We start from the raw sequence: 27,189 nt of genomic DNA, 5'->3' as shown, positions 1-27,189 counted from the left end.
TGTTGTTGGAATAGAAAACTTAGAAGCAATTCAGAATGGCAAACAGTGAAGAAGGTATAAAGCAGTGTTTATTAATATTAAACAAAAGAAATAATTTTGTAATACAAATTATAAACTTTATATCTTTAAAAATGTAAAACTTATTTTGAGTTTGAAATGTATAAGAAGGTTGTAAGATTTAAATCTCAAAAACTGATTTATAATCAAGTGTTTATTTATTTTCAGCCATTATTGCAAGACTAACAAACCAACCAAAAGACAGCAGAGTAGGATGTAGAAAATGTGGATATCGTAAGTTTTTCGAATTTTTTTAAACTTATTTTCGTTACTACAATTTTGTAAGTGGTTATAAGGCAAAATTTTGTGTTATTTTGTAACAGTTTAGAATACGCTTTAGGTTGTTCATTTACTGGTATTAAAAATATATTTTAAAGAATAAAATAAGGAATAATTTTAACCGGTAAATGAATTAAACCCACATAATTTACATACTAAGATTTTGTTTGCTTTCTGTTTAATATTAACAAATAGACTAAAGTTACACTGCAGATTTATTCAACTTTGTAAGCATATTAAGGCGGTGGTATTACGTAACTAACCACTTAAGTAAACATTAAAACTTAATTGAGTTAAACAATGATGTGTAGTTTAATTTTGTTCATATGGTTGTAGTTTAAAAAAGATTTTGCGTAAATTAACTGTTTTTAGAAGTCATTTCTATATTGTTTCCTATATTCTGTTTAATTGCTTCCAATTCAGCGAATGTATGCTTAAAATTGCTCAGCTCAGCCAATTATAAACCTATTTTTAACTTTGGTTTTGTTTTAAAAGTCTGAAAACAAGTTTAGTTGTAAATTTGGAAGTTGCTTTTGTTTAAATTACTGGGAAACCAAAATGATTTTTGCAAAACTTAATTTCAAAATTTCTAATCTACGCTTAAACTCAAAAAGGACAATAAAAAAAACTTTGAAATTAAAATGATATATATACCAATAAAGCAGTACCCACAAAACATATACATTTAAACACACATTTTAAACATTATTATTAATACTTATGGATTGGTGGCGTACTCTTTGCTAGCCAAAACTTTTTGACACTCCTCTTTGTCTTTTTCTTTTTTCCATCATCATCTCCATTTCACCATTTTAACTATCCAAGTTTTAAATTGTTCTTGTGTTGTAGCCGGCCACTTAACTTATGAATGTCGGAACTTTATCAAAATGGATGCCACAAAAGATGTTGTTCTGGATGTGAGTAGCACAAGTTCTGAGGAAAGCTCGAGTGAAGATGAAAGAAAACTGAAAAAAGAAATTAAAAAGAAAAAGTGAGTGCTAGTAATGGAAAACTGCTTTACATGGCTTTATCTTTGTCCTTTTGTATGCCCTCTTTTGTTTAAACTGTTTGGTATCTACTTTCGTTTTGAAAGTAAACTCTTTACACTTTTGAAGCTTATTTTATCAATAATTCCAATAACATGGTATATCTGTGGCACTTTAAATTGTGTATTCTTATTATCTTACTAGAAAAAGAAGAAAGCAATCTGAATCAGATTCCAGCAAAGAAAGGCCAAAAAAACCTAAAAAACACAAGAAAAGTAAATCGAAAAAACATAAAAAATCTTCTTATTCTGACGATGAAAATAAACGAAAAAAACAAAAACGAAAACAATTTTCAGACTCTGATTTCTCAGAAGAGGAAATTACAAAAAAGAAACGAAAAAAACACAAAAAATAATTCCATTTTATCGAACTTTTAGATTCTTTTAAAACACCGCAAATTTTTACCATTAAGTTACAAAAATACTCCCAGAAAATTTTGTTATATTTTTTCCTGAAATTATTTATTTTATCAATCATATTATTTTATTGATTGTTTCAAATAAGGATTTTATGTGAGCAACTGTTGTTTATTGAGCTAAAAATCAATACCAAACTAATTAGATTTCATTATTGGTTTTCTGAAATTTTTTCATTAAATTTATGAATTATTATTGTGGCCTTCTAGTTATAATGTTGTTGTTGAAATTGTGCTGCAAACTTCATGTTTAATTCTACACTGCCTTTAATATAGTTTGTTTTAGTTGTGGGTTTGTTTTAATAAAACGTTTGGACTTTGTATTTTAAAGGTTTTTAATATATTCTAAGCAATCGAATTGATTTTTACGATGTTTGTATTTTTAACCAAACTTTTTGACCTTATTCTGCTGAATTCTTTAAACACAAAATAAAAATATTGTTTTGATTTATAGTTTAAGAGTTTTATTAGAGAGCTGTCAACAACAACTTTTAACATCTGCATAATCCTTTCTTATACATATGTTGTAATTAACAAGACGTTGTTGTTATTAGGTTAAGTGTGATTTATTGTAATTATGTCATTAAGTTAACACAACATTTACTGCAATATTTCATTTATTCTTTAAACATTTGAAAGCTACAATCCTATAAAGTTTTTATTGTTTTTGGTTGCGGAAATTATTTTTATTATTTTTTTGTTGCACTTGGTTTTGACCCCCAGCAGTTTGTTGATTCCCGGAGTTTTTATTTTCTTGGTTCTGTTGAATCCACTCATGATTTGGATCACTTAAGTCAGGAACTTCACTCACAACCATACAAAACTCACCGACCTTAACCAAACTTCCCAATTTCCCGACATACAACGTTAAACAGTTTTTAAATAGAACAGCATAACAACGGTTAAGTGATAATATATCACTAGGTTGAACATGATTTCCATATTCCCCCCACATTGACAAGTTAATGCTGCCGGTCTTATCAGCAACTTTGCAAGATCTAACTTCGTTTCCATCTTTAGTTTTGTAAGAATTTGAAACACTGAGTACCATGACTTTCATGTGAAGGTTTTTAGCTTGCGGGACGAGATCTTTGATGTAGTTAACTGTTGCGTTTTTATCCTCTTTATACATTATTTTATTGCGATGGAAAGCGGTCGTTTAGAAACTTGATTCCAGTTAGTCTTGTTGTGTATAAAACGTAGGACCAGGATAGGACAACTGTTGCAAAAAGCAGCTTAAATAGAAAATATAAATTAGTTAAGCAGGTGGTTATTTTATAGAAAATGGTTTTTGTAAAATGCGCATTGGTTTGATTTAATTCTAAAATGTAATTTTCAGTCACTTAACGAATGTACAACTTGTTATAAACTTACAAAGCACAGTATGTAGTCGAACCAACGTCGAGAAATAAACATAATCAATTAAAATGCAAAAGATTTAAATGTCCGCAAGAAAGTAAATGTTTATATCGAAAACTTCAGTTCAAATTATTAAAAAATAACGATTTTTTGGAATTTTAATAAAACAAAATATTTTGATAGCAAACTTGGTTCGTTGCGCTTGATCGGTTTATATAATTTTAGTTTGTCCTTGAATTGTGTAAAATATAAGCTAGCGACCTATATTTTTATCTATTTTAGGAATTTTTGATCGGTTATAATTGTATTACTTTGTTATATATTCATAAATGTAAGACACAATTGTTGAACAAAGTTTTTTTTATTATTAAAAGCTATTAAGTCATGGTAGTAACACAGTCGTCCGTAAAAAAAGAAAAACGAATAAAATCAACACAAATTTATTTGTCTAACGTTCAGTTGTCGACGGTTATTCGAGCGTTGTAGATAATAGCCGCTGGTGTCATCGTAGCTGAGTGTTTACCAAACTGAAACCGCCCTTGTGCGCCTACTTGCGATCGATTTTGTGAAGGCGGAGAAGGCGGTAGGTTATACGCGAGCTCTGAGCCTGATTTGAGACTATTTTTCATGCTGTTATTAGTTTGTTTAAACGACACTCTACTGGATTTTGTTGGTGATAATTTAGAGCTATGTTGTCGTCTTGCCTCCACGAATTTCTTTCTCATTTCACCGGTTTCTTTTTTGTAAATATCTTCAACCGCTTGAAGTCGCCATTGATCAGCTGCCGATTTAAGCGCATTGTAGCTAGCTGTCGCCCCAGAGCCATTGATTAGGTTAACAGAGCTCCGAATAGCGCTTCCAACGCTTCGATTCCCCATATTCCCCAAACTAGTAACACTTATGTTCCCAGCTGAGCTAGTTGTACGTTTCAACATCCCGGTTCGGATCGGGATACTGGTGCTGGTTTGTACCGCTTTGGTCCGGGTATTTTCCCGGTTCTTGCGGGAGCGGAACTCGAGATAGGTTTGCAGGGAATGTAATTCGCCCTCAACTTGAATCCTCCGGTTCAATTCCTGCTCGCGGACCTTTAAAACGTTAACCATTTAATATTAATACATCATGTATGTTAAACTTCTAACTGAACTAACCTGGTATGCCAATTCTTTCTCTTCTTGAAGTCGAAGTATTTGTTCGTCTTTCTCTCGACACAGAGTCGAAGATTGAGTCTTCAGATCGCTCATCACCTATGATGTCATAGAGAGGGTTTATTAATTGATTATGACGTCACTTTTACAATCTTATATAAGGTATACAAACCTTTATAAACTGAGAAAGTTCGTGGATTTTATTCTGAAGTTTGATTTTATCGTTCCTCAGTGAATCGATGGTTCTGTTCAAATCTCGCAACTCTTTGTTCTGTAACAAACCTCATTGTTATCATTGTCTTAAACAAACAAACATAATCGGGATTATTTGTTTTGATTGTTCTATAACAATTGAAAGTTATGATTTATTAAAATAATAAACAATTTACTTTATTTCCATCTTTCTTTTTGTCCAACTTGACCCCTGTATTAGTTTGACCCCGCATTAACCTTTGATTGTCTGACGTCACTTTGCGTAATTGTGACCTCAAATCCTGGATTTGTTTCAGATTAATTGTTTCTTGAAGTTTCATGCGGTCACGTGATGCCTCTTCCCGCTAAAATTAATTTTTAAATTGGTAAATTTTTACGGTTGTCTTTTTTATGTCTTTTTTTTGTTATTTTAAATAGTTTATTTAAAGTAAAATTTTAACACAACATTTGAAATTATATCACTATTACTTTTAATTTTAATTTTTTAACTTTTGAACGTTAAATTAATTACGCAAAAGCGTTTTTAGAACACTTTTAACATAAATTAAATTAATTTTTTGATGATTTTTTTGTATAAATGGTTTAAATATTGTATTATTAACACGACATTTAAGAGTATATTACTAATACTTTAAAATTTAAAATCTAATGCGTTTTTCAATGTCAAACTAATTACGCAAAAGCGTTTTTAAAACACAAATTAAATATAAAGTACTTGGCCTACCTTTAACGCTTCATCTCGTTGTTGTATAACTTCTGCCACATTAATTCTACTTTCACCATAACTTTCATAATCCTGGCTCCCCGTGTAGCCTCCAAACCGATCATTATCCACGCTTCCCGACTCCGTTCTTTTGTTCGTTACTACACTCACCCTCATAACTTATATTTATCCTCTTTTAAATCTGGTTGTGACGTATATTCAAGGTTAAAATTACTTTCTATTGTGCCTTACAATATGTTCGGCCTAACGGGACTGTTTTTAAATTTATAATTTTAAATAAGTTCAATATTGGCAAAATTACTGTGTTTTAAACATATGTAATCGCTAGTACATAGTTGTATTAATAATATTCCTAAGACAAATGTAAATACACCCTAACTTAAGTTTTTTAATATTTTTAAATAGAATTAACCTGAGTTCTTTGATATTTTTGTTTACTTACCTGCCGTGAAACTTAGCGAACACAAAAGTTAAACAAAATTCGAAATAATTGTCAACAATTTAATATACAGGGTGAATTTATGTTTAACATTTAACACTAAAAACCTAAATAATTCACGCTAACAATAGCAACGCGGACGCCTCATTTAAATTTAGTACAAAAAGTAATTTTAAAACGGAACAAACAACGCTACTACCTTTGCTAAAATAACTTTTTTTGCATAAAATTTAGTCTAAAAAACATCTAAAAGTTAAAAACATAGCACCCAATAAGTTGTTGTTTAACTACGTTTTATTAAAGCCTACCTTAAACGCCAACTTAGAATACACAATAAAACTTAACAGCAATAAATCAAGTTGGCAAACATTGTTGCCATTATTCCAGCATCACGTGACCTTGTTTTATTAAAAAACAAACATTAACTTTTTTAGGACAGTTTTAATTGAACTAACAACGCGCACATATATATCAATTAATTTAATTAACAATTAATAAGTTTTTTTTTGCGCAGTTTATAAAAACCTTCGTTCAAAATATTTTCGCAAAATGTTTTTTACCACAAGATTTTAAAACACGAGTTTGGCTCGATCTCCATTGTTCGCTATAATAACAAATATGACGTCACAATTATAAAACTTCAACTAAAAGTTTTCGCGGAGTTTTCTTGTGATTGTTTGTGATAACTCGCCCATTATTCGATCATAATCGACAATGGATGCACTTTATAATGTTTGTCATGTTGTTGGCATTGTTACGTAACAATAAAATCCATTGTTGACGAATAAAATTGAAACTTATTTTAGTCTCACACGTGGGTTTTTCAACATTTTGCGGATTTTAAAATTTAAAAGTCGTCTAATAACAATAAACGACTACTTTAAAAGCTTTTTCTTGTGACGTCATAATCTTTTGTTTGTTTTGTATTTTATTGTTATTTTATTATTAAAGATTTAGCATAAATTTTTGTTAATTAGTGTTCTTAATTATTTTTAGGTTGTAAAGATGTCGCTTTGTTATTGAGGATAAACAAACACAGAAATCTTATAAATATTTTTGGACAACAATTTTAAAAGCACGTGTAAAACGGGGATTTCCCTTTACAATGTTATGTTTTTTCAAGGTTAATTCTTTTTTTAAATTTAGGCTAAAAACATTAATATTTCCGTTTTTAAAAGTGATTAAATAACAAATTTAATATTTAGAATGGTTTGTTGGTAACTCAAGATGGTTAGTCTGGTTCGGAATTGGCTGATTATGGTTGGAATGGTTAAACAAGAAGAAATAAATTTCAGAAATCGGGATAAATGGAAAACTAAAGATCAACTTGATTTCTTGACTTGGTATAAAAGTCTAGAAGTTAAAAAAGGTGATTTTATTTGTTTGGTGCTTTTAAAATGTTTTATTGTATTTGTGGGGGGTTTTAAAAATGCTAGAAGGCAAAAAACTTATTCAAACAGACCTGTGGCTTTATAAGCATTGTCCGCCAATTTAAACAAATAGTCCTAAAATGAATGCAAAAAGGGTGGAATGCATAAGACAAGATTAGGCTAAGGTATAAATTTCCGTCCTTTTTGCATTTTATAAACTTGGCAGACGACACTAATAGAGCTTCCAAACCTGAGGTACAGTGTTTGATTCGTACTATTAGCACTTTACAGAATCTGTATGTAATTGCCCAAGTTTTAGGTTAAATTTTCACTCTTGGCACGTTCAAAAACTCTTTATAATTGCTTATGCCAAGCATATATCTAATTAACATGATAATTAATTAACAAAATCATAAAATTTTTAGCTTATTAGTTATTTATAAAATTTGTACATCTTCTAAATGATGTTTGTTATATTGTTATGAACACAGATGGCCCCCCATGTATGGGTTTGTGTAACCCCTTCCTGAGTGAGGATAAAGTGGAACGCAAGAGCATTGAGGGAGTTGTAACGAGTTTATTTGATGATAACGGGTTGATTGACCACCAAGTCTACTTTAAAATAAAAGGTTTGAGTTGTTGAACTCGTTTATAACTACAAGTAAAATATTACAATAAACAAGATTATGGTGCAAAATTTGAGTGCCAAAATTGCCTTATTGATTGGTTTAATAACCAGAGTTTAATTGTTTTTAACTATACTACCCACTTATTAAAATAACACAAAAAGTTAAGACATTGGGCAAAACACTAGTTTGAAAATTCTAACCTTAAATTTGTAATTGTTTTCAAGATGTTGTTGGGTTTGGAACAAATGACCGACCTGATGTTGGGGATAAAGTCATGGTTGAATGCTTTAGAAGGGGTAAGGGGGGTTGGAGGGCTACAAGGGTGACCTTGATGAAGGAGGAGATAGATTGGGACAAGGTCGATTTTAGGTTAGTCCATTTTTATAGCTGTACCTTTATATTCGTGTTAAGTAACAAATGTAGAATATCTTTATGTTGAAACTAGTCAATAGCCAGCAAATGATCGGGATTTTAATTTTCCAAGTTGCAACTTTCGACTAATTCAACCTGCGCGTCACAATAGGCAGTTTTATTTATTTTGTAGGTCTATAAATTAAACATATTTTACAACAAGCTTTGATATATATAGATGGCAACTTTATTGTCAACAACTTTATACTATTGACATCATGATATTATTCTAAGCTAAATGTTATTAATAATTAAACAACCTGCTAATTAAGATCTTATATTTTGTTGTAGAATTCCTTCCACTCACGAAGAGCGAGGAATGATGATTGGTTTGATCTCCAACCTTGACTTTAAAAATAAATCTGGACAAATTGAAGACAGCGTCAACTTTGAATTTAAGGATATAAGGTAAGGATTATTTTTACAATATTTGTGTTACTGCATTCTCAAAGCAATAACAGGATTTTTGCCTTTTATCATCTTTCGTTAATTAAACTTTAATTAGTAATATTATCTTAAAGAATTGAGTTGAAAGTTTGAAAAACAGGCAGCATGATGAAGTGGTTAAAACACTTCCTATGCTATGTGAGGTCTTGGGTTCAATCCCCACTGACCTTACATTGTAGCGCTCTTGAGTAAGGCGTTATACATGGTAGCTTAAATGTTAGATAATTATAATCAATAATATCCTAAACTGCCACAGGCAACTCAAGACTGGGTCGGGGTAACTGATGTTACTCTATGTTTAGGTCGCGCATTCGACTTTCCCACATCAAGGATAAAGTTATATATAAAAAATAAATGCTAAGAAAAACATTTAAAAAAAACTTTAAATAATATTTGTAAATTTAAATTTAATTTTTTTAGTTTTGAGCCTTGCATTGGGGATTGGGTCCAGGCTGAAGTTCAACCTGGAAACACCGCAACTTCAATTAAACCAACGTTAACGAAGCTCATCACAGGGGTTGTGACTCATGCTCCATGGCCGAACAGGGGTTGTTACTCAGGTGTGGTGTAAATTATTTGTTTAAAATTTTATTGTTTTTAAACTGAGTTTTGAACCTTGCTTATAAAAATACACCTTTTTTGTTTAGTAAGATTTCCAATTTGTGCTTGATTATTTTATATTAAATTTATTGAATAAGGGATACTCTTGTCAATTTGACAATATTTTTTTTTTGTGTATATCTTTATCCTCGATTTGGGAAGGTCGAATGCACGACTTAAACGTAGAGTAACATCAGTTACTCAGACCCAGTCTCGAGTTGCCTGTGGCAGTTTGGGATATTATATAGATTATAATTGCCCGGTAATTATGCTGCTGATTAAGTGTTGGCTCAGCAAGAGTTCACACCATTTATAGCGCCTTACTCAAGGGCGCTACAGCTTGAGATCAATTGGGATTGAACCCACGACCTCATTAGTGGTGTAGCAAGTGTTCTTACCACTACACCACGCTGCCGTGTGAATATAAAATATTGTTTGTTGATACTTCCTGTTTCTGTTGATAGTAAGTAATATTATTCTTATTTACAGTTTGGTAACTTGCTTTAAATTGTTTTTAACCTTAAATGTTTGTTAAATTAAAGGAAACATTAACAATGAAATCTTTTTTGAGTTGAATTCTTGTTCAAAGAATTATTCACCAAGGAAATTCGACCAAGTTGCAGCAACTATTATTGAAAGCAAACAAGGTAAAAAAGTGTTAAAATTTTGTAATTAAATAACTTACAATATTATGTAAAAGTAATCTTAAAAAAGTGTAAGCCCCATTTACCAAAATCAGTATATTAAAATACCAGGTTAGTACATCTAGCAAATAACTTATACTTTCCCTTTGTGGACATAAAACTAAAAGTGTTTAATAGCATAAAGTGTTTAGTAGTACAAGTGTTTCTGTTATTAGTTTACCTACTTTAAGTTTGATTAAAATTTGAACAAAAATTTAAAAAAAAAAATTTAACAAATGTTGAAGGTCGAAGTAACTGGAGAGCATTAAAAGTTGATCTGATTAACAGGGGAAATATAACAAGAGACACGCCCACTAAATCCAACCAATCAGGGTGGGTTTTAAGGGGGGAGAGACCAGAATTGTAAGTTTTATCATTTTAAAAATTAAAAATTGTAAAGAAAAAGTTTATTTTTAGTTTACTTAACTATGACAATTTTTACTAATAATTTAAAACAAACTATCTGTATATAATAAAGCTTGGCACCATATAAATATATTAAACTTAAAGGCCTTTAAAATAAATAAAAATGGTGCGCGGGTAAGTTATCACAGGCAAATATAAGTTGCAAGTGGCAACCATATTACAACAATTAAAATGCCAACCTAAGGACGAAATATTAACTAGTTTTGGGTTAAAACTGTAAACTATAACCCTTCCACTTTAATCCTACTTATTGGTGCATATCATTATCCATTTATTGTTTATTACTTTATCGTTACCTAACTAACCCAATCTTATGTACGCAGTAAAGGAAGATGTGCCAGCTTGCCATCCTTTCTACCCAAGTATGCAGTTGATGAAAGTTTAAGGAATTGTATTGAGGAAAACAAGGACTTGTTGGCAATCAGACCTGTGCTCAAGAAACCTCTGTGCTTCAATAACTATGCAAGTATGTAATAAACATATTACTTAAAAGCACAGGATTTTTGTTGTATTTTTCATCTTTGATCTATAATGATCAACTTCACAGCCTAAACATAGAGTAACATCAGTTACTCCGACCCAGTCTCGAGTTGCCTGTAGCAGTTTGGGATATTACAGATTATAATTGCCCAATAGTTAAGCTGCTAATTAATTGGCTCAGCAGGAGTTTATATCGTTCGTAGCGCTTATTTAAGTGTGCCAATGAAAGCATTGAAAATCGAACCAATGGCCTCAAATAGTGAAGCAAAGTGTTCTGACCACTACACCATGTTGTCGTTTGTAAGTATATTAGGTGATAGTTACCGGATTTATTTTTATCAGCATTTTTTAGGCAATTATTATCAATATTATCTCAAACTGGCAAAGTTAACACAAGACTGGGTCTGGGTAACAAATGTTACTCTATGTTTAGGTTCTGAAGTCGATCTTTCCACATCAAGACAGAGTTTATATAAAGTTTTAATTCATATTAAGAAAAAAAACGCGGACTAAATATGACAAACTAGTGAAAATAAATCAAGACTGAAAGTCCTATTATTTTCTAGGCTGTAAAGTTTTTGCATTTAAAACTAGTTATAACTTCAACTTTTATTCACAGGCAGGTTTAGTGCTCTCCTTCACTTAGAAGAACTTGCAATGGAGAAAGAAATTGAATCTTACAAGTTGAGGAATGTTACTCTAAAGTCAAGAGGTCAATTCCTGGTGTTACAAGTACCCGGAGTTTATGATGGAAAACCAAGTTTGTTTATTGGTGAGTTTGGGATATTATTTTGTCTTTAAAATTGTATAAACTAGTTGAAAAATTGATTTATGGTCGATACTTTAATTGTTGTAATATGGTCGCAACTCTCAACTAATATTTGCCTGCGATAATTAACTAATGCACCACAAACAGCAGTTTTATTTATTTAGTATATATGCTTATAAATTAACTATCCACATATATATATTTTTATAGTCAACTTAGCCTTTTCATGCTTAGGATTACAAAAATATAAATATTTTAAAAATCAATCTAAAATTAAATTTTTGTTGAAATTAATATATATTTGTAAATAACAATTTTACTTTATCCTCACTAGGTGATGTTGTTATCCTCCACACGAGTGTGCCCAATGGAGCAAAACAGCATGGTTTTATCCACCACATCGCCATGGAAACAGAGGAGTTACTTCTTAAGTTCCACGATCGATTCCAAGCCCACTTTGATGAAGAGGAGACTTTTGACGCCTCGTTCTCCTACAGTCGAACTCCATTCAGAAGATCTCATCTTGCTGTTAATGTAAGTTGTTGTAATTTACCCCCAATGTTAAAAGGTCAACTTTATGACCTAAACATAGAGTAACATTAGTTCAACCAACCTAAATTGACTTTAAAAGTTTGGGATATTATAGATTATAATTGCTCGACAATTAGTCTGTTGATTAAGTGCTGGCTCAGCAGGAGTTTGTATGGTTTATAGTGCCTTATTTCAGTGCACTTCAGCATAAGAGCAGTGGGGATTATACTTGAAACCTCTAGCTGAGTGTTATAACCACTACACTATGACATGACAAGTTGTGAAGCCTTGGGTTTGATTCCCATTGTTGGTTTGTAAAGATGTTTTAATAGGTATGTTTTACTTGATGTCTCACATAAATATTTTGATTAATTATTTTTTAGCTTGCCAAACAATATTTTGCCGAAAATATTTTGTTTTCTGATCCTCATGGAAAAATTCAAACCAAGAAGAAACAATTTCAACTTCTGCCGGTAAATTTTTGTAGTTTATAATCTGTGTTCACACTGAATCTTTTGTAATTGAATATTTAAACAGTAACTTATACATTAAAAAAATTATTACGTTTAAAAAATAATGGATATTAGATATGTAAAATTTTACTGATAATCAAATTAGAAAACTATGAATCACTTTAAACACAGGATACCAACAATAAAGCTGACTTATTTACGAACAAATTATTAAACGATCGACAAAGATTGGCAGTAAAGAGGATATTGGAGGGCGAAGCTCGACCAAAACCTTTCATCTTGTTTGGACCTCCAGGAACAGGAAAAACTGTGAATATTTAATTGTTTGTTATAATACTGTGGCCTTTGAGTGAAGTACTATAAACGATCCAAACTCCTGCTGAGCCAATACTTAATCAGCAGCTCAAAATTACCGGACAATTGTAATCAATATAATATCCCAAACTTCCATAGTCAAAGGACTGGGTTGGGGTAACTGATGTTTAGGTCGCGCATTCGACCTTCCTACATCGAGGATAAAAGAATCTATAAAAAAATTTCTACTATGAAGGAATATATTTAATAAATTTATATTCTACCACGTAAGTTTAAAGGTTTTTTAATTGATTTATTAAAGGTGACTCTTGTTGAAGCAATTATCCAAGTGTTGAGCAACATCGAATCAACGAGGTTGTTGATTTGTGCTCCGTCGAACAGCGCTGTTGATTTGCTGTGTCAGCGTTTGCATGACTCGGGAAAAATTGGACCCAAACAGATGACACGCTTCAATGCTTTCAGAAGACCAATCCAGGTAAAATTTGAATTTTTATCAGCAGCATGACATAGTGGTAAGATTCCCACTGCTACCATGCTGTAGTGCCTTTCGAGTTGCTGGTCCAAGTTGCTCAGGACTGCTACCATGCTGTAGTGCCTTTGAGTAAATCGCTACAAACAGTATAAACTCTTGCTGAGCCAGCACTTAATCAGCAGTGTAATTATCGATCGATTATAATCTTTATAATATCCCAAACTGTCAAAAGCAACTCAAGACTGGGTCGGAGTAACTGATGCTACTCTATGTTTAGGCTGTAAAGTTTTTTAAACAAACTAAAAAATAATTTTAAAAATTTAACATTTTGTCAAAGTTTTTAAGAGGTTATTTTAATGTACAGGCAATTTCTGAAGAATTGCAACAATACTGCCACCCTGAGGAGAGTTTGATGGTAACCTCGCACTACAGGTTGATCCTCACAACTTGTGTAAATGCCGGAAACTTCCACACTCTCAAACTTCCCCTTAACCATTTCTCTCATGTGTTTGTTGACGAGGCGGGACAAGCGAGCGAACCCGAGTGTTTGATTCCACTCAGTCTTGCCACAAGAGGGCAGGTATTTATTTATTTAACTTACTTTATTGCAAGAGATCAACTTTCCAATCATAGGGGAACCTAAACTTAGTCGTTTTTTTCCATGTAAAAAGGTTGAATGCACAACCTAAACATAGAGTAACATCAGTTACCCCGACCCAGTCTCAAGTTGCCTGTGGCAGTTTGGGATATTATTGAATATAATTGCTTGATAATTAAGCTTCTGATTAAGTACAAGCTCAGCAGAAAGTTATACTATTACTGCAGCTATTAAATATCAAATATAATTTATTTCAGATAGTATTAACTGGTGATCCTGAGCAACTTGGACCAGTTTTAAAATCAAGTTTTGCCCAATATTACGGACTTAACATCTCGTTTATCGAAAGATTGATGGACTTGGATGAATATCAGAGAAATACAAAGTTATATGAGCATGGATATAACCCAATACTGGTAAGTTTTCAGGTTTATTTTTATGTATAAAATATTGCCTTTAAGAACTTATTATAAAGTAGATGTAAAATAGGGTTTGGTGACCATGTCATAATATATATTCTTTATGTAAGCATTAATATTTATGGCATGTTTTAAATCATTAAATTGATTTTGTCATTGTTTTATGTAATATTTATTGTAAATTATTCCATACTTTTACTTATATTAAAAAAACTAAATGAAATCGACCTTTATCGGCTTTAAGAAGACTGAATTTCAGTTGTTAAATTTTTTATTCATTTCAGGTAACAAAGTTGGTGAATAATTACAGATCCCACCCTTCATTGTTAACTCTTCCTTCCAGATTGTTTTATCACAATGAACTAATTGTAAGTTACATAATTGCAATTTAACATAAAATAATAGTTTGCATTTATAATATTATTTTGCATTCAATATTTCATATAAGTATTAAGTTAGTTTGTAAAATGTAAAAACTTGTATGTTTTTTAATATATTGAAGCTGTGGCTGATATAAATTTTTATATCCAAATTATAAGCCAACAAAATAAATAAAACTGATGTTTGTGGTGCAGGTAAGTTATCATGACTTAATATTAGTCAATAGTTACAACCATATTACAACAATTAAAATCCTGACCATGGAGCTATTCAATAGTGTTACTTAATACATTATACCTTAATATAATTTTCCTTTACCCACTTAGGCTTGTGCGAGTGAAAACATCTCCCATGTTTTATGTGATTGGGAACAACTTCCAACCCAAAACTTTCCTCTTATATTTCATGGAATTGTGGTGAGTTGACTTTTTTTGTATGTATCTTTATCCTCGATGTGGGGAAGTTGACTCCACAATCTAAACATAGAGTAACATCAGTTACCCCTGACCCAGTCTCGAGTTGCCGTTGGCAGTTTGGGATAATATTGATTATAATAATTAAGCTGCTGATCAAGTATTGGCTTAGCAGGAGTTTATACTGTTTATAGCGTCTTACTCAAGGGTGCTACAGCATGAGAGCAGTTGGGATCAAACCCAGGACCTTATGTAGTAAAGCCAAGTGTTTTTACCAGTATACTCCGCCAGTTAAATTTTATTTTAACTCTAAAATAAAATTTTGATGTGAGGCAGACATTATAAATAATTTAATTTTAATTTTAACTTTTAGGGCAAACAACTTCGTGAGGAGGGTTGTCCTTCATGGTTCAACGCATCTGAGGTTATACAGGTCACCAGGTACACAAAGTTACTCATGCATGACAAGCTAGTATCGACCAATGAGATTGGAGTAATCACTCCTTACAGAAAACAAGTGGAGAAGATTCGAATGATGTTTAAAGCTCTCCATGTGGAAGGAGTTAAGGTCTTGAGTTTGATTCCCACTATGGCATTATAGTTTTTAATTAAACAAATTGTATTTTAATTATTATTGTGTAATTATTTTTAATTAACTAATTATTTAATTAAAATTTTATTTTTATTTTTAAAGGTTGGTTCAGTTGAGGAATTTCAAGGTCAAGAAAGAAAAGTCATTATTATCTCGACAGTTCGAACAAACGACCATCAGGGTGTGACAGAGAGCAATCACCACCAGGAGAAAGTAGAGAGCAGGGATGTTCGAAGTTTGTTGGGATTTGTTGCAAGTTCAAAAAGATTCAACGTTGCCATAACTAGGTCACAAGCCCTGTTGGTTGTCGTCGGCAACCCGTTCGTTTTAATCGAGGATAAACACTGGAGAAGCTTATTGAAATATTCCATCAAGAACAAAGCTTATGTCGGAGTTAATATTAAGTCTATTGAGGACAAACTAAATCAGTGATAAAAGTTGAAGATGAAGATGAAACTTTTTAAATTTAAAGTTTTGGGAAAATTGATTTTTATTTTGGTTTTAAACAGTGTTAAAATATAAGTGTTCTTTTGTAACAATTTTGTTCTTGAATTTCACTGTTTCTTGTTCATTTGGATTCTTGTGTTTTTTATCACTTTGTGGATGCCATTTTAGTTTTCTTTATGTTAAGAATGTTAAACAATTTAGTTTACTTTTATACGACCATCACTAATAACAGTGTTCATTATTTTTCACAGATGTAGGCCCAAAAATGGTTTAAAATTAGGTAATATTTGAATGTAATATGAAGAGATGTTGTTCGGTGAAACAATTTGAAAATCTTCTTCTGAGAAATATTTGCAACATACGAAAATACTCGAAACAAAAGGTAAATTGTTGTTTAAAACTTTAGTAATCTGTTTGATATGTGGTACTTGTATTATTACTATTTCTTTAATTTATTTATCATCGATGTGGGAAGGTCGACATCACGACTTAAACATAGAGTAATATTTGTTACTCCGACCCAGTCTCAAGTTGCCTTTAACAGTTTGGGATATTATTGAATATAATTAATCAATAATTTTGCTGCTGATTAAGTGCTGAAGCAACAGAAGTTTATACCGTTTGTAGCACCTTTCCCAAGGTATTTTGCCTTGAAAGTTTTGCCTTGAAAGTAGGGTGTCAAGTGTTCTAACCACTATACCACGCTGGCGAATAAAAAACATTATTCTTTTTCCAGGATTTTTCCAACAAAAAGCAAACCCAAGTTTTATTTAAGAAGAAAGTTCATCCAGTATTAGCTAACCAGATTTTCACAAACTTTATAACAAACAAGAAAGTAAAAAAAGAAGCCTCTCAACATGGGATAGGTTGGTGGTCAATAATAACCTAAACTTAGAGAAATCTATACATACTGATGCTTAGTGGCTGAATATGTATATATACGTATGTTCAATTTATAGGGCTTTAAAATAAAAGCAACTTAAGTTTGCGGTGCATGGGTAAATTATCGCTAACAAATATTAGTTGAGAGTTGTGACCATATTACAACAATTAAGTCATCTGTAGGGCAAGCTATGATTAGTTACAAATAATTTATTCAATATTTTTTAGACTTGAAATCAGACAATTTACTTGAAACATTCTGGAGTTTATTCTTTAAGACAGAATCATCGGCGTTATCATTAAAAGTTCATCAAGTGTAAGTTAACATTATATTGTTACAATCTTTGGATTTTTACTTTAACTTGGATTTACTTTATGAAGTCCTAGGTTTATTCCCCAATTATTTGGTTTAGTGCCCTTGAGTAAGGTGCTATCAGCGATATGAACTCCTGCTGAGCCAGCACTTAATCAGCAGCTTAATTATCGGGCAATTATAATCTATAATATTCCAAACTGCCACAAGCAACTCGAGACTGGATTGGAGTAACTAATGTTACTCTATGTTAAGTCTAAAAAGTCATCCTTTCCACATCGAAAATAAATAAATACGATAAAAATAAGTCTTTACCACAACCTGTAGATTGACTTTTGTCAAATTTTTATAAATATTTGATGCAGATTAAATGGAATAAATACAAAGGAATGTCAACTCAAAGAATTACTACCTCTGTTATCAGATGTGAAACCTAAGAACAAAATTGGACTCAAAATTAAACAATTAGTGTAAGTATATTTAAAACTAATCAATGCAGAGCTATTAATTACTAATTAAACATTATGTTCTTCTGCAGAGACCTCTCTACTCCCTCTTTGTGGTACCCAGAAGCTCGGTCGATTAAAAGAAAGTTTATATTCCATGTGGGACCAACAAACAGTGGAAAAACTCATGCTGCTCTACAAAGGTTGTGTTTTGGTATTAAAATAAATAAATATTTAATTTATTTCATTTTAGTTTTTAACATTTTAATTTTGTCCACTTCTAGATTCATGGCAGTAGAGAGTGCTGTGTTTTGTAGTCCTCTGCGCTTACTCGCCCGTGAAGTTTGTATCAAGGTCAGAGATCAAGGGGTCAAGTGTCAAGTGTAGGTCAAGTGTCAAATGAGGAGGTGTCAACAAAGGTTGCTTGTACAATTGAGATGACGAACCTTAAACAAAGGTAAAAAATTTTTAACGTTTATTTTTTTATATCGAGGATAAATTAAGACTCATTATGATATCACAGATATGATGTTGGGGTGATCGATGAGGTTCAGATGTTAAGTGACCCGGAACGGGGGTGGGCTTGGACCCGAGCTATCCTCGGACTTAACTCCCCTGAGATCCACCTTAGTGGGGAAGAAAGATCACTCAAGGTCGTGGAAAGATTGGTGGAGGAGTGCGGGGATCAACTTGAGGTTTGTCCTCTTTTGGGTTAAAATTTATCCCCTGTTTGGGTTTTAAATATTTAACTTTTTTTGGTCAATTTCTTTTTTAAAAAATATTTATTATTTTAATTACAACTTTTCAACCTATATATATATATATTCTTTAAAAACTAACCTAAAGTTGTTTAATCTTTTTATTTATCCTCGATGTGGAGAGATCAAATATCTTTATCTTCGATGAAAAAAGGTCGAATGCATGCCAAAAAAATAGAATAACATCAGTTACTCCGACCCAGTCTCAAGTTGCCTTTAGCAGTTTAGGATATTTTCAATTGTAATTGCCCTACAATTATGCTGCTGCATAATATTTAACCTGCAGCTATTAAACTTTTATCTAGATTTTGGGCCTATAATTTATTACTTATAAAACCTGGTCTTACTTTAAAATTTAATTTTTCATGTGGGTTCAGGTTAAAAGATACACAAGGTTGGGAAAGTTGAAAGTGAAAAAACATGCAGTAGGTTCTCTAAACAACCTGAAACAAGGAGATTGTTTGATTTGTTTCAACAAGAAACAGATTTATAAAATTAAACAACAACTTGAACATAAAAACATTGAGGTAATTTAAAATTTAAGGACAATTTATTTATTTTTGATGTGGGAAAGTCGACTTTACGACCTTAACATAGATTAACATCAGTTACTCCGACCCAGTCTCAAGTTGACTGTGATAGTTTGAAATATTATAGATTATAATTGCCCGGTAATTATGCTGCTGATTAAGTGCTGGCTTAGCAGGAGTTCGCACCGTTTATAGCGCCTTACTTAAGAGTGCTATAGCATGAGAGCAGTGGGGATCAAACCCAGGACCTCATGTAATGTAGAAAGTGTTCTAGCACTGCCAGGTTTAACGCAATGTTTTTATTATTTTGTTAATTTTTAGTCAGCAATTATATATGGAAGTCTACCTCCACAAACCAAAATAGAGCAAGCTAAAAAGTTCAATGAAACCGATAATTCTTGCTCGATTCTGGTCACCACCGATGCTATTGGAATGGGTTTAAACTTGTAAGTTGTCCTTAACTTAAATTAGCTAAAACTCAAGGTCCAACTGCAGTCATATTTTTCATTTATTTATTATATTTAAGTTTTTTCGAGCATTAATAAAAGTAATAAAAATATTTACAATAACGGAAGAACAGACAAAGATAATTTAATGATTTAAAACATGCCATAAATATTAATGTTTACACAAAGATTTTAAGTAAGTGATGGCATGGTCACCAAACCCAATATTTATTGTCTTTGGATCCTTGAATTGTGCTGTTGATATGTTGTATAAAGTGGTAAATAACGACAATCTAATAAAACTATCATCTGACAATGCAATTGCTTTAAGCATTTTTTATATTCTTTTCAGAAATATTCAACGAATTATTTTTACAACTTTAACGAAACCAACTCGTGACAAGAACGGAAGATTACAAGATCTACCTCTTACACCTTCCCATGTAAGTTCGTATTATAAAAATATTTCACAAGGGTCCCCCTTAATAGACTATGTACAATCAGTGTAATAAGTGTTGTAAACTGGATCAAGTAAATAGTGCATTATTGCAGACGTGGTCAGGTAAGAGTCTGAACAAACAGCCAAAGTACAAAGGTTATGTCTGCACATATTAGTTGACATATACAGATACTGTTAAATACGTGCAAAGTGTGCACTTTCAGTTTTTCATTTGACAAGGTTTGAGCCCCATACATTTAACCGGCAGCGTGGTGTAGTGGTCAGAACACTTGACTTTACTATATTGGGTCTTTGATTCGACCCCCACTGCTCTTATGCTGTAGCGCCCTTGAGTAAGGCGCTATAAGCGGTATGAACTCCTGCTGAGCCAACACTTAATCAGCAGCATAATTATCGGGTAATCATTATTTATAATATCCCAAACTGCCACAGGAAACTCAAGACTGGGTCAGGGTAACTGATGCTTTTCTATGTTTAAGCCGATAAGTCGCCCTTTTACATCAAAAATAAATAAACATAAAAATAAATATATATATTTATTACTTTTAATTCTTTTTAGAGGGGCCTCACATTACTTTGTTAAACTTATTAACATCTTTTTAGGCTTTGCAAATCTCAGGCAGAGCTGGTAGGTTTGGTTCAAAATATGAAGATGGGGAGGTAACAACTATGCATACAAAACTTCAATCTGATCTTCACCAGTTGTTAAGATTTAAAGCTCCTGATATTGAGGTAAGTGTAGTATCAACATAACAAAGCTTTAGATAATTTACCGGCAGTGTGGTGTAGTGATAAGAACTCTTGCTACACTACCATGAGGTCGTGGGTTCAATCCCCACTGATCTCAAGCTGTAGCGCCCTTAAGTGAAGTGCTATAAACGGTATAAACTCCTGCTGAGCCAGCACTTAATCAGCAGCATAATAATCGGGCAATTATAATCTATAATATCATAAACTGCCACAGGCAACTCGAGACTGGGTCGGAGTAACTGATGTTACTCTATGTTTAAGTTGCGCATTCTTTCCCACATCAAGGATAAAGATATATATACAAAAAAAAATAATATATTTATAAGTATTTGTGTACAATTTATAGGTGTAAGGGGCTGTAAACAAAGTAAAAAAAACTGTTGTTGGTAGTGTGCAGGAAAATTGTTGTTTTCACCCTGTTATGACAAAGTTTTAATTTTAGCGGCAAAATGTGTAAAAATGCAGCTTTTTTAGTGGGGTTTAAACCAGTTAATTTGGCTAAGCAAACTTTATAGATCAAGATTTATTTTTTTCATTTAAAAATTTTATTGAAATCTTAAAATATTTTTCCACACAGGTTGTTGGGTTAAATCCCACTTTTGAGATGGTCCAGGATCTATCTCAACTTCTTAAAACTCGAAACCTCCCAACAATCACAAAGACTTTTATAGAAAGTTGTAAATTGGACGAGAATTTATATTTTTTGTGTTCGTTGAGAGATTTTTTAAAGATTTCTGAAGTTATTGAACATATTAACCTCAAGCTCAGAGACATGTAAGTTTGGTTTTAAATTTAATTTATATAAAATGAAACTTTATGAATAGGCCAACAACAACAATAAAATTGCCTTTTTTGTTGTGTGTGTAAATTATTACAAGCAAATATTAGTTGAGAGTTGCAACCATTTTTTTGTATATATATTTATCCTCGATGTGGGAAGGTCAACTGCATAATCCAAACATGGCGTAACATCAGTTACTCCAACCCAGTCTCAAGTTTCCTGTGGCAGTTTAAGATATTATAGATCATAATTACCCAATAATTATGCTGCTGACTAAGTGCTGGCTCAGCAGGAGTTTATACCATTTATAGCGCCTTACTCAAGGGCGCTACACCATAAAAGAAGTGGGGTTCGAACCCAGGGCCTCATGTGGTGTAGTAGGTGTTCTTACTACTCACCACGCTGCCATTCTATATTACAATTACCAAAATTGTTTAGTATTTATATTGTTGCTCTGATTTTGTAACAACTTTTTGGTGTTTTACTTTTTAATTCATTTTTGACAAATTTATTTAAAATTTTGAAGGTACTTCTTTTGCTTGAGCCCAATTTCAACAAAGAACGACTTTGTCCTCAAAATTTTAATTTATTTTGCCACCAAGCATGCACTTGGATCCCCCGTGTGGGGAGCTGATCTTAAATCGATGTTTAACTGGCCGCCAGGTGGAGCTGTTGATAATAACGGGGTTAAATATTTGGAGAATCTTCATTCTTGTCTTCAACTATATATGTGGCTCAGGTAATTGATATTTTGTTAAATTTTTTGCTACTATTAGAGCTTAGTTGCTAAATTACAAGCTTGTCCATTTTAAGGGCTTTAACATAAATCTAACTTCTGTTCGTGGTACACAAATTTTAGTTAAGATTTTTCACTTAATATGACAATTAAACTGTCGACCATTTAATAAATTAACATTAGTTAAATCTTAAGTGTCTTTTGTAAGTTACTTGGGAATATGAACTGGCATTGTTAACCTTTTATGCCACTATTAATATGCTTGTGTTATTTTAGTTTTAGATTCCCTCAGACCTTCATTGATCGAAACTCAGTGAGAAAAATGAAAACAAAAGTTGACAAACTAACTTTAAAATCTATCAACTCTGAACATAGGAAAAAGGGTAAAAAAATGCCATTTTTAATGAAATTACTTAAATTTTTTAATAAATTTTTTATCTTTTTAGAGTCCAGTTACACCAACGATAATCTATGCATGGACTTTACTATAGGAGAATAACTTTTATACTAAACATGGTAAATTGTTTTTGTTATATTTATTAAACTCAAAATCACAGTGCACAATTCATTTTCAATTACAAAATTTACAAATAATCAGGTAGCTGGGATTATACAAAAATATAAATCAGCACACAATATTTCAAACAGAATATGACTCTAATAGAAAATTATAATAATATACTTGCGATAATAGTTTTCCATTGCACATCAAATTGAATAGCAAACAACATTAGAAAATTTAACTTAATGGCCAATTTGAAGAAAAACATTTTGATTTTTAGAATTATAATTTTATAAACTTGATTTTCCCCAAGAAACTTTTTATAAAGACCAAGAAAAAGTTTTGATTGATCTCGGTTCCATCGTGCTATTGAATGAGTATTGATCATTAGTCACCACGGTTACAGGGACTTTATCCTCAGATTGGTTTAACACAACGAGGACAAACTCGTTGTTGTTCTTTGCCGCAACAAATTTAAGTGCCGTTGGTTTTTGAGCGTTTGACAAAATGCGATAAGAACTTTGAGGCAGGAATTTACTGAAATGGCCAAGATGGTAAAACATCGGTTGTTTGTAAAATTCATCTGCTGTGGAATTGACAATAATTGGGCTATCGTCATAATTCTGTGCCCAATTTGGACCCCCCTGCAGGTTCAAAACCATGTTCCAATCAACCCAACCTACTGACCAGTTGTTGAGATTATCGAGAACGTCATTGCTGTACTTCTCACCATTTGCCCAATCCCCAAGGTTTGGGCCAGGGGTGTCTTTATTACAAGCTTCAGTTGCTAGTATAAAGGTGTCTGGGAACATATTATGGGTGTCTGTTAAACATCCTGGCCCCATTAACCAATTCCAGTACCAGTGGACCCCTATCCCCGACACATATTTCTTTGCTTCGGGGTCGGATAGAACTGTGTCAGGAAAACTTGGTAAAAATAATCGCTGGTCATCGAGTATCATGAGTTTAATATCTTGGTACCCTTGGTCAACTAAAGTTGGTCCTAGATCGAGTTTTATAAAGTCTGCTTGTGTTTTTGCTGTGAACCCAGTCCCTTGCCATTTACTGCTCACTAACTCCCCATTCGAGGGTTCATTTTGTGCCGTGACCCCCCAGAATTTGATTCCATGTTTTGCGTACTCGTCAAAAAACCTTGTAAAGTACTTGGCCCAAGTTTTATGATATTTATCCCCAGCTTGACCTTTTATTGACCCCTTTCCAACCAGGTTTTCGTTTGTTTTTAACCAAGCCGGGGCAGACCACGGGCTTCCGTAAAATAAAATATTTTTTGATGCAATTTCCAAAATTCTTTTAATCACCGGAATCTTATATTGAAGATCTTCTTTAGCAAGTGCAAAAGTTGTTAAATTAAAATCATTAGGGGTGTCAAGATAGGTGTATTCCCTTGTAGAGTAATCACAACTTGCCATTGGAACCCTTATCATGTTATATTCAATCCCAGTTTTGCTAAAATAAGTGTTCAGTAATTGGTCCTGTGTTTTCTTACTTAACGATAAAATATTAATTGTTGCCGCGTCAGTAGCTGCTCCACCAAACCCAGTTAAAGTTTGATATCTTTGTCGGTCATTGACATCAATAATTACTCGGTTTTCGTCCCTATATGTTGTATTAGAAACATGTTCAATCGTTAAATTAAAGCGCTGCCCACTTTTAGTAGAGGTATAGATTGAAACGGATTGATATGGAACGGGTAGGTTAGTTAAAACAGTGTCGCAATATGTCGAGTTGCAAACACAAACAATTCCCGAGTCGTATTTTCTTTGCATACATGGCACAAAGTTGGCCAATGTTAAATGAATGAGGCCAACAACTAAGTAGAGAATAATCATTTTTTGAAGCTAAAACAAAAATAACGTTGATACAACAGCAGTTATATAATAACGAAAATAAAACAAATTGCGGATTGAAACGGCGGATTTATTAAAAAAATAATTTCAACTGTCTAAAAAAACTTTTAATTTATTTTTTATTTAACATATTTTTTAAGTAAAATTAAGGTAATCTTAGCTTTTTTGTTATAATATATTTTATTATATTTGAGATTAAGTTTAATAATTTTAAATCTTTTTTTGCAATTGTTTGGGTAATTCCGTCGCTTTTCGCAAATTTAACATGTTTCCAAAAGTTAATGAAATGATGTGACATAAATAATAATTCAAATATTAGTTTATTAACGTTAACTTTTAATCAAAATTTAGTCAAAAACTATTTCAATAAAGTTAAAAAAAAATTAGTATTACTTTTATTACAAAAATCGAAAAAATTGTACTTCAAAATAAATGTTTGCCTAGGCTAAGCAAGGTCATAACCGAAGCTTTAAGTTAGGCTTAAGCTTAACTTAGATTTTTACAAAGGACCACAAATAGCTTTATTTTAGGCTTAACCTAGCCTCAAGATTTTGATGTTGAACTAACAGTTGGTGAAGTTTAAATGGGAGGCCTCCCAACGACAATGGGAGGCCAAGCACTTCTCCGTACGTGGATATTCATTGGTTTTGTAGGGGTTATTTAATTCTAGCTAGTGTTTATGTAGTTATATATTGATTATTGGTTAGGTTAATTGTTTATTGTTGATTTGGGGTCACCACAGATTCTACCATAGCCTTCATTACTGAAGTCTTATGATGAATCTGACTATTTGAATTTAGTTATTTAATATTTTAAGTTTGTTGGTTAAATCTGGAATTATAATAAATAGTAAACTTTTGTCTGAGTTATAAAAATATGACGTAAGTAATTTGATTGTTTCACATATTATATTTAACGTACAACGAAAGATATAACACGGGCATAACTTAATAACTACGTAAAAACTGCGTCGAAATACTAATTAATAAAACTACATTCGTGCTATAGTTACAATGTTTCAACTAACATAATAACGACAACTGTGGTTGTTCGTCTACCAAAAAGGTAGACGAACGCGTCTGACGTAAGGTCTGTTTGCAAGAGTCTTTTTTTTTTATAACAGTAAAAACAATGGGCTTTTATACCCAAAAATAAGATAATTATGTTTACGAAGAAGGGCAATAAAATAGGTACGAGTTTATAAGTATAATCAATGTTTAGGTTTGGTCCTTTTGTTGGTCGTTGACATCGTGTTGCAGGCATCATGTAAACTGGTTAGAGGCGTTTTACTGCGGCAAATGACGACGTGGTCGTTGATTAATAAAATCGCGCAGTTTATTGTTTTGTTGTTAGACCGTCTTTAATTGCTTTAAGGTTGCTTGACCGGTCCGAACGCATAAACCTTACATGAATAAAGCAGCTGCTGTATTGCAATGTCTTGACCTTGATAAACCCGAATAAACTCGTACCAAGGATTGATCATGAAATGATTAATCCACAGTTTCATAAGCGCGTCTGATCAGCTTGTAGTGCCTTTAGGCCGATGGCTTTGATCGACTGTTCGCTTTTTTGAATATCGGATCACCTATGCTATGGCAGGAACTGTTTTCCCATGAATTTTGGCACAGTTTTAAAGCTTTAGTCCGTCATGGCAGTTATCCCTCGCTAGGTTTTTAGATAGTTTTAGCGCTTTTGTCACTTTTAGTAGTTAGGTCCCTAGCTAGGTTTTTTGTTAGATGTCTTGCGCTAGTTGTGTGTATAGTTACTTTTGTTTGTTATATACTGAGTGAAGCTAGTTGGTTACAAAGCTTAAAGCTAGTTGGTTATAGAGCTTAGACTTTTGCCCGTCGTTGTCTTAAGGTCGCCGCTGGGTTTTTTTGGTGGATGTCTTGCGTTTTTTTTTTATAGACTAAATAGAGCTAGTTGTTATAAATAAAGAGCTGTGCTTGTTGCAGTTTTTACCAGTTAGTATTGGTTATGTTTAGTTGAAAAAGTGGACAATAAGTTATGATCGTTGTTGTACAATAAGTTAGGGGAAGTCCCGGTATTGACACAACGGAATATTTACCACGTGGTTAGTAATTATTACGTTTTTATTTTAAAAAGTTTATTTAAAAATAGTTTTGAGTTATTATGATTGGTCTTCTGTAAGTTGATATATATTCAACGTTTACTTATTGATAATTTTGTTTATTTAACAACTAAGCGTATAAGCAATCTTATAAAAGTAAATATCATTTACGAAAAACAAGTTGAAAATTGTAATAATGTTATAAAAGTTGAAAATTAGCTTTTGAACCGAAATAAAGTTAATCATAAAAATGTGAAACTCGTGTAGATGCCATAACCAATTTTAAAATTCAAAAATTTGTAAATAAAATCATTTTTTCGTAGTTGACAGTAAATTTAAAAAAGTTTGGAAATTAGTTAATGCTTCTTTAATTCTTTATATTAATATCAAGTAGTCATTGCACATTTTGATCCATTTTTGTAGATCAGCAACAATCTTGCTCTTAGTTGGACTGTTATCAATTCGTTGGTGAATTTCAAGTGATTTTTGGAAATTCCATAATGCACATCCATA

The 27,189-nt window shown here is 32.1% G+C and overlaps 5 protein-coding genes across 5 annotated transcripts; 2 read left to right on the top strand and 3 right to left on the bottom strand.

Annotated features, from left to right (window-relative positions):
• Nucleotides 1-19: 19 nt before the first annotated feature.
• Nucleotides 20-16,287, top strand: LOC145745663 (RNA helicase Mov10l1-like). The gene is made up of 22 exons (XM_082563798.1): nt 20-54; nt 226-291; nt 6,674-6,800; nt 6,883-7,046; nt 7,539-7,676; nt 7,901-8,045; nt 8,379-8,495; nt 8,955-9,094; nt 9,677-9,781; nt 10,063-10,180; nt 10,567-10,709; nt 11,343-11,495; nt 11,827-12,026; nt 12,407-12,496; nt 12,668-12,805; nt 13,113-13,286; nt 13,648-13,863; nt 14,139-14,297; nt 14,585-14,668; nt 15,008-15,097; nt 15,468-15,662; nt 15,789-16,287. Exons 4-22 carry the CDS (start codon nt 6,905-6,907, stop codon nt 16,116-16,118), a joined length of 2,877 nt encoding a protein of 958 aa, XP_082419924.1. The 5' UTR covers nt 20-54; nt 226-291; nt 6,674-6,800; nt 6,883-6,904; the 3' UTR covers nt 16,119-16,287.
• Nucleotides 2,347-3,312, bottom strand: LOC145745667 (SOSS complex subunit B1-like). The gene is made up of 2 exons (XM_082563802.1): nt 3,172-3,312; nt 2,347-3,032 (listed from the first exon to the last, which is right to left on the bottom strand). The coding sequence occupies exon 2, from the start codon at nt 2,927-2,929 to the stop codon at nt 2,456-2,458; it is 474 nt and encodes a 157-aa protein (XP_082419928.1). The 5' UTR covers nt 2,930-3,032; nt 3,172-3,312; the 3' UTR covers nt 2,347-2,455.
• On the bottom strand, nt 3,553-5,687 carry LOC145745652 (uncharacterized). Its single transcript, XM_082563786.1, has 5 exons — nt 5,239-5,687; nt 4,691-4,858; nt 4,474-4,572; nt 4,305-4,400; nt 3,553-4,241 (listed from the first exon to the last, which is right to left on the bottom strand). The coding sequence occupies exons 1-5, from the start codon at nt 5,392-5,394 to the stop codon at nt 3,612-3,614; spliced, it is 1,149 nt and encodes a 382-aa protein (XP_082419912.1). The 5' UTR covers nt 5,395-5,687; the 3' UTR covers nt 3,553-3,611.
• Nucleotides 16,288-16,386: 99 nt separating the features above from the next.
• On the top strand, nt 16,387-23,544 carry LOC145745664 (ATP-dependent RNA helicase SUPV3L1, mitochondrial-like). The gene is given in 17 exon segments (XM_082563799.1): nt 16,387-16,515; nt 16,870-16,999; nt 17,244-17,331; nt 17,694-17,798; nt 17,867-17,977; nt 18,059-18,156; nt 18,159-18,231; nt 18,298-18,469; nt 18,910-19,059; nt 19,384-19,508; nt 19,861-19,951; nt 20,572-20,700; nt 21,296-21,492; nt 22,026-22,238; nt 22,512-22,618; nt 22,682-22,751; nt 23,018-23,544. Coding segments are annotated over 16 exon segments (1,926 nt in total). The 5' UTR covers nt 16,387-16,431; the 3' UTR covers nt 22,735-22,751; nt 23,018-23,544.
• Nucleotides 22,800-24,679, bottom strand: LOC145745666 (lysosomal acid glucosylceramidase-like). The gene has a single exon (XM_082563801.1). It carries the CDS (start codon nt 24,585-24,587, stop codon nt 23,058-23,060), a length of 1,530 nt encoding a protein of 509 aa, XP_082419927.1. The 5' UTR covers nt 24,588-24,679; the 3' UTR covers nt 22,800-23,057.
• Nucleotides 24,680-27,189: the final 2,510 nt, after the last annotated feature.

This window comes from Corella eumyota, chromosome 3 (genome assembly GCF_963082875.1).
Source record: "Corella eumyota chromosome 3, kaCorEumy4.1, whole genome shotgun sequence".
Classification (NCBI taxonomy): Eukaryota; Metazoa; Chordata; class Ascidiacea; order Phlebobranchia; family Corellidae; genus Corella; species Corella eumyota.
This window is presented reverse-complemented; position numbering and strand designations above follow the sequence as displayed.